The following is a 16966-nucleotide window of genomic DNA, read 5'->3' on the forward strand; positions in this document are numbered from 1 at the left end:
AAGTGCTAAGTAAATAAAATGCTTTTAAAAAGCTATATTGTATTTCAAACACACATTTGGAGAATATTATGGAGTACGTTTATATATTAAATTCCTCCATCACAATTCCATCCATTACAATGTTTATTAAATGTAAAAACCTAATAAATATTATAAAGGAAGTGCCAACTTTCACTTGAATATATGTAATTTATCAAGGTACCTATGTTGTTTCATTGCTATAAAATGAAAATTGTAAGGTTTTATCTCAAAAGCAGTTGGCTGTAATTTAGAGAACTCTATTACCCAGCCAAAAAGAAAATTTCAGAATAAATCGAGCACTGATTTCCTTAGAAATTTTAAAGCAAACTAAAGAAAAATTACAATAGAAAATATTTTTCTCAAAATACCTCACTCTGCTTTCTTTTCTTAGTGAAAATATATCTAATAAACGTCTCTTGAAGGACTTCTTGTTTAACAAGGAAATGCCAAAGTCGTTTGACTGGAAATGCAGAAGAATCCCGGGATCTATTAAAAAAATTAACATATCACACTATGTCAGTCTATAGAAAATATGTTTACATTTCTAGATATTTATAAAACCTTCACAATCTATTGCAAAGAAGACACAGCATTAAGTTCAACAAAACTATACAGTTTTACTTTTAATTTTTAGTTCTCCTAAAAATCATTTATTCATCTAGCAACGAATTCTCTAATTACAGTGAATGAACCAGTTAAGCTGGGAGTCAAATTAATCTCTTATTATTCTCTTTTTAAATTATACTTTATGTTGGTCCTGTTGGTTGAAGCATATCAGCAATGAATATAAGTCATAGATATCAATTTTAACAGCCTAACAAGCTAAAAAGCTTTGTTCTTTCAAGCTTTTAAGAAATACTCTTAATCAGGGTCCACTATCTCAAAAAAAAAAAAAAAAGCATGCTGCATATCAAAAGGGGCCTAGATGTAGAAGATCAAAACATCAATTAAAAACCTTTAATATGCTTACTGTTAAATTACTGACAAAAGTCAGAAGCACTGTATTTGCATATATAGATTTTTTAAAAATCTGTAAGAGTTCTGACAATAAGAACATAAATATGCCGGCTTCAGTGATGCATGCCTGAAATCCCAGCACTTTGGGAGGCCAAGACAGGCCAAGACAGGTGGACTGCTTAAGCCCAGGAGTTTGAGACCAGCGTGGGCAACATGGTGAAACCCCATCTCTGCAAAAAATACAAAAAAATTAGCTGGGCGCGGTGGCGCTCGCCTGTAGTCCCAGCTACTAGGGAAGCAGAGGTGAAAGGATGGCTTGAGCCTGGGAGGTCAAGGCTGCAATAAGCTGAGATAGTACCACTACATTCCACCCTGGGTGACAAACTGAGACTCTGTCTCAAAAGAAAAAAAAAAAAAAAAACCACACCAGAAATTAATACAATAAAGACTTTTTTCCTTTATGTAAATGGATATCTACTGAATTACAGGTAATACTGGAAAAAAATTCTATTCAAATGTACGATGTTTTCCTTAGAGTATTCTGCTAAAAATAGGACTGCAGGTTCAAAATTATGAATGTTTTAAAGTGTATTGCCAGATTTAGCCAAACTGTCCTCCAGAAAAGTTAAGCTACATTCTTTATCAGCATTATAAGAGCTTTCTTACTTGAATGGGGTATTTTCAGGTTCTAGCATTGCTTTATTTCGAAGAATAGCTGGTCCAGCTCCCACTGAAAGGTCAGTTGGATATGTGTTGATATAGTTAGGGGGCGGACCTTCAAACTGATCCATTTTCTCTTGCAAGATCTGTTCCCAGTTCTCCAAGTTTTTAATCACAGCAGTACCTAATGGTGATGTTACAGGCAGCTCTACAGGGTGACAGAATGTTATTTAGTTTAATAAAAAGTATTGATCATCATCCAAATATTTACAGAATCTGAATTCTCAGAGACAAAACTTCTGAAAATACAAATAAAACTGGAAATGTTAGCCAAATACCGTTTAGATTCTTAATGCTTTGAACAGAACAGAAGGCCAGCTCTCCAAAAGCTGAGAAAATGTCTAGCTTCCCCAGTGTGGTTTTCTGCTCTTTCTCAATCTTCTGTGTTGACAGTGATTCTTGATATAATTTAAAGTATTAGACTGAAGGCAGTTGCTGTGGCTCACACCTGTAATCTCAGCACTTTGGGAGGCCAAGGCAGGTGGATTGTTTGAGCCCAGGAGTTCAAGACCAGCCTGGGTAACGTGGCAAAACCGTCTCTACAAAAAATACAAAAATCAGCCCAGCATGGTTGGACACCTATAGTCTCAGCAACTCAGGAGGCTGAGGTGAGAGGATGGCTTGAGTGCAAGAGATAAAGTTTGCAGTGAGCTGTGATCATGCCACTGCACTATAGACTGGGCGACAGAGCTAGACTCTGTCTAAGAAAATAAAAATAAACTCACAGATTGGAGCATAAAATAAGCGAGACTTTATAAAATCTCTGAAGCAGTATTTTTTAAGTACCAAATGACCTTTCATATAGATTTTGTAAAGAGAAACTTGACAGTAATTTATTATTTTTAATAACAATATTAAAATTCCAAACTCACCAGAGAATTCCAGTCCAGCAATGGGAAAGAAATTCTTGACATTGTGAAGTGCTAGCTTAACCACTGTCAAATGTAGAAGAGCCCAGCTGTTCAAAGAAGGGCAAAAAACAGTCTTTAAGTGAAAAATAAAATCATGGGAGAAACACAGTGGAGGAGTTCTCTGCCAACTGTTTAGCCCACTCTCCAACCCAGAAAAAAAGCTGTCCTTGAAATTAACGACACAAAAATGGCACCTTTATGATCACTGAATATAAAAAACTTGCAATACTATATTACACTTGCTGAAAATTACCTCATGGAAAAATAATTACCATATAGTCACATAGAACCTAATAGTATACCAATAAATTACATATTAAATTCTAATAGTATATCCATGAGTTACATATGTTTTCCTTACTAAAAATGCTTGTGTTTGCACTCTCCATGAAAATTAGTCTTTGGATGTAGAGAAAATACTATCTAGAAATTGACCTCAAAGGTGCAGAATCTGTAATGTGGAAACATAAGTCAGTTCTTATATAAATTCAGGATAATAATGTCATTTAAAATTAGTAACATTGAGTTTTTTTACAGAAAGAAAAGCCAAAAAAAAAAAAAGAAAAAGAAAGGAAAGTCTTATTTACCTATAGGAATTTGGATCTTGGTGCTCCTGTATTTGCGTATCTGAAAAAAAGGCATCATCTTCTTCATCACTATGAATGCTTTCATCAGAATCATATATAACACCACTATCAGACAAAGGAAGAAATGGCTGTAATAAAAAGTAAAGTTTTTTAAAAAGATATAATTTTATAAACATATAAAATATATTTTCACTATATAATTTATGTATTATATATTTAATATAGAAAATATTTTTAGTATATATTTTTTTCTAACCTAAAAGTAAACATTTTCAATGGTGTCAGCTTAAGTAAAAATTTTCCTTTGCAGATGATGCTATATTATAAAAGTCAAGATGACTAGGCAAAACTCTCAGATTCAATAATTAAATAGCTAGATGTGAAAAAAAATTTCATAGTTTTCTTCTTATAGATAAGCAATAAAAAAGTTAGAAAAGTCTAAAATAATACAAAAACTATAAAAACTGTGAGAGAGCTACTGTGAAGGAAATTATAAACCTTTGTAAAATTATATGAAGGGAGGGACTGAAATATGTAAAAACTGTAATTCTTTGCAAGTTAATTTATATAGGCTTTGAATAATTTCAATAAAAATCTCCCTGGGAATTTTTCTTCCTGTTTTAGAACTTTAAAATGATTGTGAATTTTGTAGAAAGGAACAAACAGGTAAGAATAGCTGGGAAATTTTTTTTAAATTAAAAAACCCAGGTTTAGTGGATATTAAACTAAGAAAAATATAGTCTAGTAATTGATTGATGCAAAAATATAGTACAAAAATTGTATATGTATAAGAATTTAATCTAACAAAGATAACACCTTAAGTCACTGGGAGAAAAGGAAGGATTATTTAATGAATAATAACAGAACAACTAGTTAGCTATGTGTAGGGATGGGAGATGAAGTCTTATCCTGCCTGTTCCTTACTTTATTCTAGATAAATAAGAGACTTAAAAGTTATGAAAAAGGAGAAAGGAAAAGAATAGGAGGAAGCGTAAAATAAATGTAACATTTATTAGTGGAAAAGTCTTCTGCTTAAAAACAATGTATTCAATAAGGAAATGTATGAATACAACTAATTTTTAAACTTTTTAAAACTTCTGTGTATGATAAAATTTTTAAAACTGCAAATGCATAATAAACAAAATTTTAAAGCAAATAAACTGGAAAAGGTTTAACAAGTAAGATAAATTAATAATGTCCCTAAATAAATAAGGTATCCATAAAAAGAAAAAACACTATAATTTCAATAGATACTTCAGGTAAGAATATGAACAGTCAATACCAGAAAATGGAAAACCAAATGGCAATAAGATCATTAAAATTATAATGTCACTAACAGAAAATAAAATATCAAATAATAATTAGCAATATAATTAACATCAAATTATCAATTAATAAAATTAATCTATAAAATTAACAAAAATGAAAAAGCAACACTTAATGCTAATACCGGGGTAAAGTAAGATGCATTCTCTCACTGTTCTCAAGAGAGTACAAATTAGTAATGTGGAAAATAATCTGGCAGTATGTATTAAAAGCCTTATTTAACTTTATAGCCTTTGACCTAGTACTTCTTAAGGAAATAATCTGATCATGAACAAGATGTTATCTTAAAAGATACTGCTCTTGGCATTATGAACATCAAATCTCTAATTAAGTAAACTATAGTATATTCATCAAAGTGAATAGTTACAAGGTCACTATAATTGATACTTATCTAAAAACAATGATTAACCAAGTAAGAGTGAGCACCCCAGTATCTGACTGTGGTTTCTAAATATCATTTCTTACAAAAAGGAACCAGGTTATTTAAAGAAATGATTGTTCTCAGTCACAGGGAGGAAATAAACACGATTAGCCTAAATTAACTTAAAGTAGAAAGCCGGCAAAGTCAAACACTAGTAGAATAATCTCAAAAAGATTCAGAGCCAACTGTGGAAGAGGCTCTCACTGGCAAAGCTGGATAATCTGAGTCCCCGTAAGAAAAATAACTGCAATGGATTAAAACATATAAAATATGTTTAAATTTATAAGATCATAACAAAACTGAAAGCAAAACAAAACTCACTGGCCTCCTCTGAAGGATGCTTGGGAACCAACTCATCATTCTGAAAACTGGTACACAAAAGCAAAGAATAAAGCATTTATCCTGTCTTTCCCATTCAAAATGTACTTCAGGGTAACCAAATAGGTTGATGAAGAGACATTCCAGCAAATACATGAAAAATGAATGATAGGATTATATTATCATAATTTAAAACTGTCACTGAAATAATAAAGGTAAGCAACGATCAACTAAAATCATAAATAGCTTCCTGACAGAAATACACAAAACCGCCAATGAAGTTAATCCTGCTCTCCCTCTTCTTATCCAATCAGAATGAAACTGGATTTAACTTTCACAAGATTCAGAAGAACAAAATATGGGTGATGCCATCAGCAAAATCTGTTGAAAAATTCTACAGGTCAAATTCTTTCAGGGGCAAAAAAAAAAAAAAAAAAAAGTGGGAGCTCAGTTTAAAAAAAAAGAGAGAGAGAGATGGAGGTGGAGCCTACAGATTAAAAGAGACCTAAGATGAAGCAACCACTTGCAGGGTATGAATAGTATTTTAGATCCTGATTTGAACAAATCAATTATATAAAAACATTTAAGATCCAAGTGGTAAAACATGAACACTTTCTGAATACTTGATAATATTAAAGATTTGTGGGTGTGTTCCTGTGGGTATAACACCAGTGTAGATCTATTTAAAATCCTTTTTTTTCAAAAATAAATACAGAAATATTTTTTAATGAAATTTCATGATGTCTGGATTTGCTTCCAAACAATCTAAGTAGTGGGTAGAGGTATAAATGAAACAAGACTGTCCATGAGTAGATAATTTTTGAAGTTAGATGATGGTAGATAAAATATTCATATGCCATTATCTCTCCTTTTGCATGTCTGAAGTTTTCTAACTTTTTTTTTAATGACAGCTGTATACATCAACAGATGTATAAGTTTTTAATGGCATAAAAACTGTTTACCTTGTAATAATATTAACAGAATTAACCACATAAACTGATCCATTATATATATTTTTTAATCTGAGGAAAACAGATTAGAACTTGGCCAAGTAGCAACTTGTTATCTTTGCATAGATGAGTGCTATTTCCCTTCTTTATATTTCTTTGCATTTTCCAAATGTTCAAAACATATATCCAGGAGGAAACATTTTTGAAAAACAAAAATTAATTTAGCACATTACCATTTACAAATCTTAATGTTGTTATCACTCACATTAATGATACAATGAGCTTTCATTCATGGCAAATAAAAATTTTAAATTAAAAAGGTAGGAGTGGGAACTGCCTATACATTTTTAAGAGTACTTTACCACTTCCCTGGTTTATTAGCTAAATACAATTAAGTGCGACTCAATCAGCAGCCTTAAGGGACAGGCCAGAATGACTCTGGTAACTATAACTGGGACCGTGATAAAGTGCAAACCTGGAAATCTGCACTCTCAACGTGGCTAAACCCGTAGTTCTCAAACTTTAGCACACATTAGAACCATCTGGAGAGCTTGTTAAGACACAGCCTGTTGATTCTCACTCCGAGTTTCTGATAGAGTGGGTATGAGGTAGGCTCCAAGAATTTGCATTTCAAACAAGTTCCCAAGCAATGCTGATGCTGCTCGTTCTGAGACCACACTTTGAGAACCACTGACATAACCAAAGTCCTTTTTTTTTTGAGACACTGTCGCATTCCAACACCAAGGATGGTGTGCAGTGGCACAGTCATGGCTCACTATAACCCTGACCTCCTGGGCTCAAACATGCCTCTCACCTCAGTCTTTCAAGCACCTAGAACTACAGGCACACACCACTGCACGTAAGTTTTAAAAATTTTTTTGTAGAGACATAGTCTCACTATGTTGTCCAGGCTGGTCTTAAATCCTGGATGTAAGCTGTCCTTCCACCCTGGCCTCTCAAAGTGCTGAGATTACAGGTGTGGGCCACCGCGCCTGGCCTCAAAGTCTTTAAATAACAAAACAAAGCATCCAAACTCACAGTGAAAGACTTTTTAAGGATCAGCTTAGCATACAAAAAACAGAGTGAGATCAGCACCTCAATAAATCTGAGATCTAATAAAAACTTAAAAGTGGGAAGAGACATGACTGGATATGTATTCCCTAATGTGTATGCACAGCAAGGTGACAAAAGAGTTAACACATGTCAAGAAGGAAACATACCAATAGAAGAAGGATCATGAGCTCAAAAAAGCAAAGTGCAGAAAAGCAAACATTAGCATGCACCCAGCATGGTATGAAATGGGGCTACACCAGATCTAGCCACCATGAGTATTCTGATCCCCTGAGAAGTTTACTTTGCTATGGGAAAACAGAGACATATCAGGGGGCCTCATCATGGCCTGATAAAACCCCCAAATGTCCATCCATCTCCTTCTATTCTAATTCCATGCTTACCAAGGGAGCCACTGATAATGAGAAGGAGGGTGCCTAGAAGGTAGATACAAGTATTCCAGTCACTAGAAAAAGATGGTGCTGATTATATAATAAGCTGATTTCCAATTTATACTGAACTCCCATGTGATTTTACTTTGTCTCCTATATTATCAAGTATCTGATCATCCTTGAATTTACAATGCCTATTCAGTTTCTAGACCTAATAAATTAAATGTCTAAACTATGGTGATTCAATCCAAAAGCTACCCCATCATTCCTATGTGAGACGCAAACACGAGTTAATAAAACAGATGATCCACTTATCTTAAAGCTTGCATTTCTCACACTCCTTACCTTTGCAACAAAATAATCCCACATACTAAGTTCGGGAGGGATAAATTTTTCTTTGTAAGATGGTCTTTCTGCAGGCACCGGTGGTGGGGTAGCATCTTTTACAGGCCTTCCAGGGACGAGCATTCGCATGTTAAATCTCCTACGGTGTTTATCTATGTCTTCAGAAAGGACAGGAGGTGCTAAATGAAGATAGAAGAAAAAAATCCAGCATTCATTTTCCACTGCTAACTGACAGAGTTAAGCTTTCTACTCTTGCCATGTTTTGCTCTAGACTAAATTACTTACTCCTGTGCTTCTGAATTTTTCTAGTTACTCAATCAGCTTTCCAGCGGTCATGGCAGAGATGCAGATGGAGATAAAGCATTAAAGGATACCTTGCCATGCGCTCCATAAAATAAGGATTAAAGTAATTCTATATAAAATATACTAAATAAGTAGCACATTCAATAAATATTAAACAAGTGATTGACTGATAATCACTGACTATGAGGTTCAAGAAAGAGTCACTGAATATGTAGAATGTAATAGTGTGCCTTAAAAGAAGGGCAGAATTTCAATGGGAAAATGGAAAAGGACAACATAAACAAATGGTCAAAGGTGGTTTGGGTAAATGAGGAATAAATTACTTTTGGTAGACGGGAGTCATGGAGGGAAGTAATATCAACAACAAAGTCTAGAGTTAGGTTAGGACAAGTCTGTGGCTATGAAGCTGGGAACTTAGGTTTTGGGCAATTCCCACTAACACCTCTCAACCTTTAGTCACACAATGAGAGATGGCTTGTCTGGGGAATTAGAGAGGAAGATAGAAGATGACTAAGAACAGCCTGCACTAATAGGGTGGGTGGTAAAAAGTAGAGGAAGGGTTGTGTATGAGTGATACGCAAAAGAAACAGCAAAAGGATTCCGGAATTGGGTATGGGGGCGCCAGAAAGTAGAAGTCAACCTGCTCCTCTTCTAAATCTCCCCATCACAGAAAATAATTTTATCTCAACTCTTCATTCTCCCCTACCCCACATACAATTCATCAACAAATCCATTGACTCTAACCTCAAACTACATCAAGAACATGATCACTTTTCACTCTGGCCATAACTAACACCCTAGGCTAAACCACTATTATTTCTTTTTAATTGAGGCGAAGTTTACATAACAAAAAATTAACAATTTTAACATGTACAATTCAGTGACATTTAGTACGTTTAACATGTCAGGCAACTAGCACCTCTATCTAGTTCCTAAGCATTCTCCTCACCCTAAAAGGAAACCCTATACCCAGTAAGCAGTCACTCCCTAGTTCACCCTCCCCCAACCCAATGGCAACCACAGTCTACTTTCTGTCTCTATGGATTTACCTATTCTGGATATTTCATACAAGTGGAGCCAGACATTATGAGACTTTTTGTGTCTGGCTTCTTTGGCTTAGCATATTTTGAAGTTCATACAGATTAAGTATGCATTAGTACTTCATTCCTTTGATGGCTGAGTAACACTCCACTGCATGTATATACCATATTTTATTGATCCATTCATCCTTGATGGTAACCCACAATCATCTTTAAAGTGGGCCAGCCTCCCTATTAGGCTCCCTGCTTTTATTCATGTTGCACAGTCTATTCTCCACAAAGCAGCTAGAGCGGTTCTTTTGAAAAGCTGAATCAGATTATGTCACTCCTCTTTCTTTAGAACAACTAACGCCTTTACCACGATCCTAAAGGACCTTGCCCCAGCTACTTTTCTATTCTCATCTCCTATAACACTCCCCCTTGTTCGTGAGAGCCATGATGGTATCTGAGTAGTTTCTGGAAAAGGCCAAACTCTATTCTACCTCAGGACCTTTGCATTCATCTGCCTGGAATGCTCTGGTCTCCAATATCCACATGGTATGAGTCCTCACTATCCTACGGCTCTGCTCAAACACTATCTCATCAGAAACATGCCTTCCAACCACCTTAACAAAACTGGTCCATTCCCATCCCCTTATCACTCTCTTTCCACTTACTCCATTTTTATCACAGTTCTTATCATACCTGAAATATCATTTGTTAATTGCCTGGCTAATAGGTGTTAAGTGAATAAAATAATGCAAATATGAATATGTACTAGTGGGTCTTAAGCATGGATTATTTGATGGATAAAATTACCATGAACAAAAAATCAGAAAACTCAGGCAAAGAAAGAAGCAATTTTGGAGAAAAACTTTTAAGTTTAAAGTGGATTATATCCAAGCAGGGAGAAAGAGATTCAGATGTATCCACATTTGATGGGAATGGAAGCAGTGGGAGTTGATGAGATCCTCTCCTTTACACTGACTTACACAGGAACCTATTTATTTAACTCAATCACAGACAATGAAGACACAGGTTAGAACTTGTGTCATTTAAACTTGTGTGCCACTGATCTATACTATGTCCGTTTCTAAGGATGATTAAGATGATTCCTATATTTCAGCATCAAGATAGAAATCTTTCCTGTGGCATCGGTCTATAATTCACCATATCTTACCATCTTTAAAAGTGGGATGAAAAATACATTCTGACCCATGAGGGAAGAAAAAACAAGGAAAAACAAGGAAAATGGAATAGAAGACTAAGAAAAAATATTTTAGAGAATAAAAATGGAATTTAAAAACCATGTGTATGATTGGAATAGCTACCTTGTACATGACCATACATTTAATCTGAAGCCAATTGCTGGTGTGCTCTATACAGACTTTGAACACTTATTTAAATCTTCTTTCTGTAATTAAGAACTATTCTTTTTGTTTCTTGGGGGATTCTTTTTTTTCATTTTATTTACTTAGGAACTATCCTTTTTGTATGACTTCATTCCTTAACATTCTATATTTACCTTTACCTTTCCTCTATTTTTAACCTTCTTCAAACATGTCCTGCTTTATCAACCTCAAAAATGTTATTTCTATAAACATAAAAGTAACAAACTATATTTCTATATCATGGGTTTCATTATTTGCTGTCATAACAAGAGTGATTATACTTTAAGCATCACTAGTTTTCAAAGTGAAATTTCTTAAAACATTAAAAAATCTTGTAACATTCAAAATGATTAAATTTACATACATTATTAGTATCAAACTTATCTTACCTGAAATATTTTCTGATTGTCTTCGGGGTTTCACAACAAGTTTTACACCCCCTCCAAAAACAGCAGCCCACATTCTATTATTTAATGGGTGGGCTGCAAGCCTAAATAATTCATTGGAGGAATTTGTGGCAAGAGCATGTATCAATAAACTTAAGTAAACAGCAACAACAGCTTCACATAACAAAATGTTCAGTTTTGGCTGATCTTCATCTTGGGCTGAACTCAAGAGATTAATAAGTGAGCTCACACCTATAAGGGTATAAAATCATAAGATGTATGTCAGGATGAAGCACCAGAAGGAAAAAACATTCAAATTTGAAACTTATCCAGAATTATGTATTTACATTTTACAAAATAAATATTTCCACTATTTGAGCAACAAAATAAATAATAATAGGAATGGATTATAACCTATAGAATAAAATCATCCATTTGTCTACACTAATACAAGAAATGAGTAGATAAACAAATTAAAGGTGAGAAGGGAAGCTCCTCTTTACAGTAGAATTTCAACTAGTACATAAAATGAGTGATAGTGTTAGAAAATCACCATTAAGTAACCCCATAGTAATATATGATTCAGGCAAAAATCATCACTAGATGCCAAAATTCGCAAGTGAAAGTATGTTTTACAAAGTCTCAAACTATCTCTTTATGAGATACTGATTAATTACAAAGGAAAAAAAGTAACTTTACAATGGAGAAACTTGGCAGAAACCACCTTACCAAGTGATCAAAGCTAATAGCAGTTGGGGCCAAATGACATCATATGCCTCTTGATATCTCATACTGAGAAAAGCATGAAACCCCATCTCTGCTGAAAATACAAAATAATTAGCTGGACATCATGGCATGTCTATAGTCCCAGCTACTCAGAAGGCTGAGACAGGAGAACCTAGGAGGCGGAGGTTGCAATGAGCAAAGATTGCACCACTGCACTCAAGCTGGGTGACAGAATAAGACTCTGTCTCAAAAAAAGGAAAGAAAAAAATCAGAAATGCCCAAATTAAGGGACGCTTAAAAAAAATAACTGGCTGTTACTCTTCAAAAGTGTCAAAGTTGTGAAAGAGAAAGAAGGAGAACTTTACTCTGTGTCAGAGGAGACTAATGAGACATGACAACTAAATGTTACATACAGGTCCAAAAATCATATTAGTGGGACAATGGGCAAAGTTCGAAAAAGGGCTATAGATTAGAGAACATGAATGTTAAATTTGATAATTATGTAAGAATGTCTGTTTTTAGGAAACACAAATTGAAATGTTTACAAAGAAAGGGATATCAGGTGTGCAAGTTACTCTCAAATTTAAAAAAATACACTTAGACACACAAACATATTAAGTGATTGAGAGAGAAAAGAAATGAATGATAAAGGAAGAATGGTAAAATGTTAACATTTGGGGAATCTGGGTGAAATTTAGTATGATATTTGCAATTTTTTGGAAGTCTGACATGATTCTGAAATAAGAGGTTAAAATGAAAACAATGTGTTTCTAGAAGCAAATGGTTAAAGTAATCTGAAATATACACTTAGGGTATTGAAGAGATCAGAGAAGTTTTGAAATAACTGATATAGAGATTGAGAAAGACAGCCAACCAGAAAAAAAGGACTGACAGACAGCAAGATATATGTACCACGGAATAGTCACTCCTATCCCAATATATAAATTTATACTCCCAAGAACAACTGCATTTTCTGATATATCTGTGAAAATATGTCTGTGATTTTCTAAGACTCTAATTCAAAATTTCTAAGAAAGATAATGTGCTCCACCCTTACCAAGGATGTTAAGACATTGCTTTTTTATGTTGTTTAGCATAGTTGGTTTCTGAAGCCTTAACTTCCTCAGTCTTTAGACAATATTACAGTACTTAACAGTTCCTAATCCACAGCGGAAAACATCATCAAAAACAAAGAAGGAAACCACTCACTAAATCCAGCAACAAGCAAGAAACTGCTCAGTGGGCTTTTAAGAAGAAATTGCCAACTAGAAGATTTTTTTTTTTAAATCACTTAAATTCTCACCAGGCCATTGAGCAGGAGATGAATTTGGTGTTGCGTGTTCTTCAATGCTTTCTGTCCTTAGTCTTCTACGATCACTTAAAAGAAGTCCTTGATAAGTCATTCCTGTAAACTGATTTCCTTCTGTTTGACTGCTAAAACAAACAGGTTCAGTTATTTATTATCCTAAGAGAGGTAATAAACAACTGCATTTTATGCACATCATCTATATTAGACAACTATTTTAAGAAACAAAAATTCTTAAAATAGATTCACTGTTCTAATAAAAATTTATTTTAGAAAATTATTGAAATTAGTTACAAATGTGTATTGATCTTTTTTAAAAAACCAAAAATAAATTTTACTAGGTTGGACAGATGACATTTATTCCTTTAGAATTTTTTCCAGATGCCACTTTAATACTTTAAAAATCTTTTCTATTTGCAGTCATTTTTACTTTGTATTTTTACAAAGTCTGAGGTAAGGAGGCTACCATTGGTACTAGGATATAGTAGGCAGAAAATTTCAGGATACTAGTGGGTTGCATTTGTTTTCTCTGCAAAGTTGTACAAGCTTAACTCTAAATTAAAATATAAACGAAAGTCTGCAAAATCATATTTTAGAAATACCTAAACCTAAAATCCTATGTCCCTAAGTGTTATTTAATAACATTTATTTCCATCTCCATAATGGCTATCTTTATGAAGTTGGGGAAATATAAAAGTGGAAAGTCAAGCTGAGTCTAGTAAATCAGAGCTGACCAACTGGAAAATGCTTATTTAAAAACAATGTATTCACATTCTCATTTGATGCCATTTTAACAGTGACCAATATCAAACAAGTTATCCTTGATCATTTAGATGACAACAGTCAATTAAATCAACTTTTTTCCTTATTTACATTTCTAATCTTTGGAGTTATTTAGTCATAGCCTACTTAGGTTACAATCAGAGTAATGGGCCATTTTGAGAGCTAATTCTTTATCTGATACCAAATGTTCCCACAAAAGGCTACTACCTTTATAAGAAAGCAAGCTAGACATGTTTAATATAAATTTCACGTGAATCTACTATTATAAACTTTTCATTTATTAACATAATTCATTTAAACCTAGGTTATCTTTCCAAGTAATTCAATTTCTTGCTACTTATATTGCTCTAGTCATTAAAATGCAAAGTATACACTAATGAAGGCAATTTTACATTTAGAAAAATTCAAACCATTCCTTCTAATTGATATCACTTCCAAAGACTTTTACATCATATGCAAATGGGTAAGTAAAAGCAATTTTAATAATTCCATTTTAGGAATGTACTTTTTCATTTTTCAAAAGTATTTTTTCTTTCAACTGATAATTAGTGAAATAAATAGATGCTAATCCAATGCAAAAAGAAATTGTTTCTAAGGAAAAACAATTAGAAAATTTCATATTATAAGTTATTATGAACAGTAAACTCTTCTTCCTTAAAAACAAAAAAGATGGTAATGACAGTAATTTACATTTACTATTTGTTACTTTCTATATTTCTCTGTTGCTACCAGGTGATAACTAAACTAAACAAATAATTATTTAATTTCTGATTCTCATCTATTAAAATAACATGGCAGTCATATTTAGGGATTTTTCAGTCCCTAGGAAATAGAAACTTAATATAACTCTGGAACAGTTTAATGTTTTTGCTGTATTAATACTATTTTGGGTGATTTTTTTTTTTTTTTTTTTTTTACCTGTAGCTATGACTGTCACATAATGCTTGGTAAATTGATGCAGAAAGTGATGCTGCTAGTGAATGAAGTGTGTGCACCTAAAACCAAAACAGCCACAGTTACATTTTGTACTAACATTTCTACACAATGGTAATATTTCAAAAATTAGAGAACACCCAGGAAACTAGCAACATCATAAATAAGACTGACTCCTATACTACTAACTCTGCTTTAAACTTTCTAAAGTAACTCTCACCCACCTTTATACCCATGCCACAATAAAGCTGACTGTTTCAGACACATCTTTATCAAATATTTACTTCCTGTAAGCCTGTCATTTACCAGGCCCTGAGCAAAGTGCTGATGTTTGTATTATAGGATTTGTCCTAGCCTAACAATTAGCTTAAATAGTAATATTCAAAAACAAAAAAAAAGCAGAAGCAAAATAAGAACAGAATTTTCCGAGCTTTGATTTAATGAAAAAATTTGCCTTGATGAAAATAAAGACTTGATCTTATCAATAAAAATGAATTAAATCTTTTTAGTAAATGTATCACTTACTGTGTGAAATGGCTAATTTTCCAGAAAGTAAGTAATTTAGGTGGTACTCACGAATAGAGGATAGTCTTGGAATTTTACATTTAGAAAGTTTTAAATTTACCCATATAATTTGAAAAAAAAACACATACCCTGAAATGCTATACTGAATCAGTATTTTCAGACTCACAAAATCTTTAAATTTGAAGGGACCTTAGAAACAGTTTCACATCTTATACAGATTACTCTTTGAAAGCCTTATCCAAATTTCTAGGAACTAGAAATGTTTACTTTGAATTCATAAGCTTTTTATGCCTTTTCTATATGTCCATATTCACCTAACAAATTATTTAAATAATCTCTGCTAAAATACTAATACAGTTTAATTCATATTATGGATGAGAAGTCCCTAACTGGTTAGACCAGGCCTTTAGAAGAATGTACTATGAGAGATTAAATGTGCCTGTCAAACAAAACAAATAAAAAATAATAATACAAGAGACCTGAATTGTGCATCAGCCACTAGAACTGGAAAAAGCATAGCACAAATACACTTAGGCTGGGACAACGGAAGTCTGATTAGCTCCCCAGATCCTGCCAAGCTCCCTAGTGTTTCTTGAAACCTATCAGTTTTTAAGATCTTGGCAGAGGGTATCGATTTAGTTTGGGGTAGTAACGGCCAAAACTCTGATTGCCTCTTAACTATTGCCTCCAATAAACACAATTACCAACGAAACAGTAATAAGGACACACTATCTGGGGCCATTTGCGACAAATCTCGGTTCCCTCCCAGCACTCCCCAACTTGTATTTTCACAATATCCTGGCATGTAAACAAATAGTCATAAATATTTCCAACTTAATGGTTCATTTAACGGGAATGGAGGATCTAAAGCGATATTAAGTGGCAAGAATACTGTCAAGAAAATTAGGTTTGTTGCCAAAAGTATGTGTCTATCTTAAGGGAAGACAATAACTTTTCCAGAAGTAAGAACACTTACTTTTAAATTACATTCATTGGACAAATGTCTTAAACTGATTGCGAGTAAGAAAGGTAGCACATAAGGGCCCTTTAATATTTCCAAGTTCGAATCGAAGACAAGTATAACATATTTACCTTCTCAGTGTGTATAGTATCAAATGATCATAAACTTCACATTACCTTCACATCTTCAATACTGGGATGAGGTGGTGTTTTCATCTGAACAATAGTATAAAGTATATCATGGATGTGATTATTTAAGTACAATACAGGATTAGCTATGACTGTTTTTGTTGATGCAATACTTGCTGAAAGCAGAGGTAGGGTAGTAGGCAGTGGTAGTGGAGACTGCAGCTGCTTTACTGTAGTTTCCTGTGGGTGATAGGGAATTATTTTTTTCAATGTAGTTAAATTTTATCAGCTTTCTGATAAAAATACTGGTGATAAACATTGTGTAAAGGCAGCATGTTTGATCATTCTACAAAAATTTATTGAGAACCCAGTATGCACCAGGTACTATGCTAGATGAAGATGATATAAAGATGAATATGACACAAGACCACTCTCAAGCTTTTAAGCCTACTCCTTATTATCAAAACTTTAGTCTAAGACCACATAGAGTATAAACATCTGCCTCCT

At 33.5% G+C, this 16966-nt stretch overlaps 1 protein-coding gene across 4 annotated transcripts in view; it reads right to left on the reverse strand.

Annotated features, from left to right (window-relative positions):
• DMXL2 (Dmx like 2) overlaps positions 1 to 16966 on the reverse strand; it is a 175338-nt gene that overhangs the window by 20673 nt on the left and 137699 nt on the right. For 2 of the 4 annotated variants that reach the window (XM_021673156.2, XM_021673154.2), the window contains exons 25-33: positions 16508 to 16699; positions 14831 to 14907; positions 13127 to 13254; positions 11101 to 11349; positions 7999 to 8177; positions 3197 to 3324; positions 2571 to 2656; positions 1645 to 1846; positions 390 to 507 (exon numbers count right to left, since the gene is read on the reverse strand). In XM_021673156.2, coding sequence (XP_021528831.2) covers positions 390 to 507; positions 1645 to 1846; positions 2571 to 2656; positions 3197 to 3324; positions 7999 to 8177; positions 11101 to 11349; positions 13127 to 13254; positions 14831 to 14907; positions 16508 to 16699 — 1359 coding nt within the window. Of the gene's footprint in view, positions 1 to 389; positions 508 to 1644; positions 1847 to 2570; positions 2657 to 3196; positions 3325 to 7998; positions 8178 to 11100; positions 11350 to 13126; positions 13258 to 14830; positions 14908 to 16507; positions 16700 to 16966 lie in introns of all 4 variants that reach the window. The other 2 variants (XM_021673155.2, XM_021673153.2) reach the window with 1 other exon arrangement.

The sequence above is a fragment of the Aotus nancymaae genome, unplaced genomic scaffold (assembly GCF_030222135.1).
Source record: "Aotus nancymaae isolate 86718 unplaced genomic scaffold, 86718_ANA_hifiasm-v0.15.2.pri h1tg000062l, whole genome shotgun sequence".
NCBI lineage: Eukaryota > Metazoa > Chordata > Mammalia > Primates > Aotidae > Aotus > Aotus nancymaae.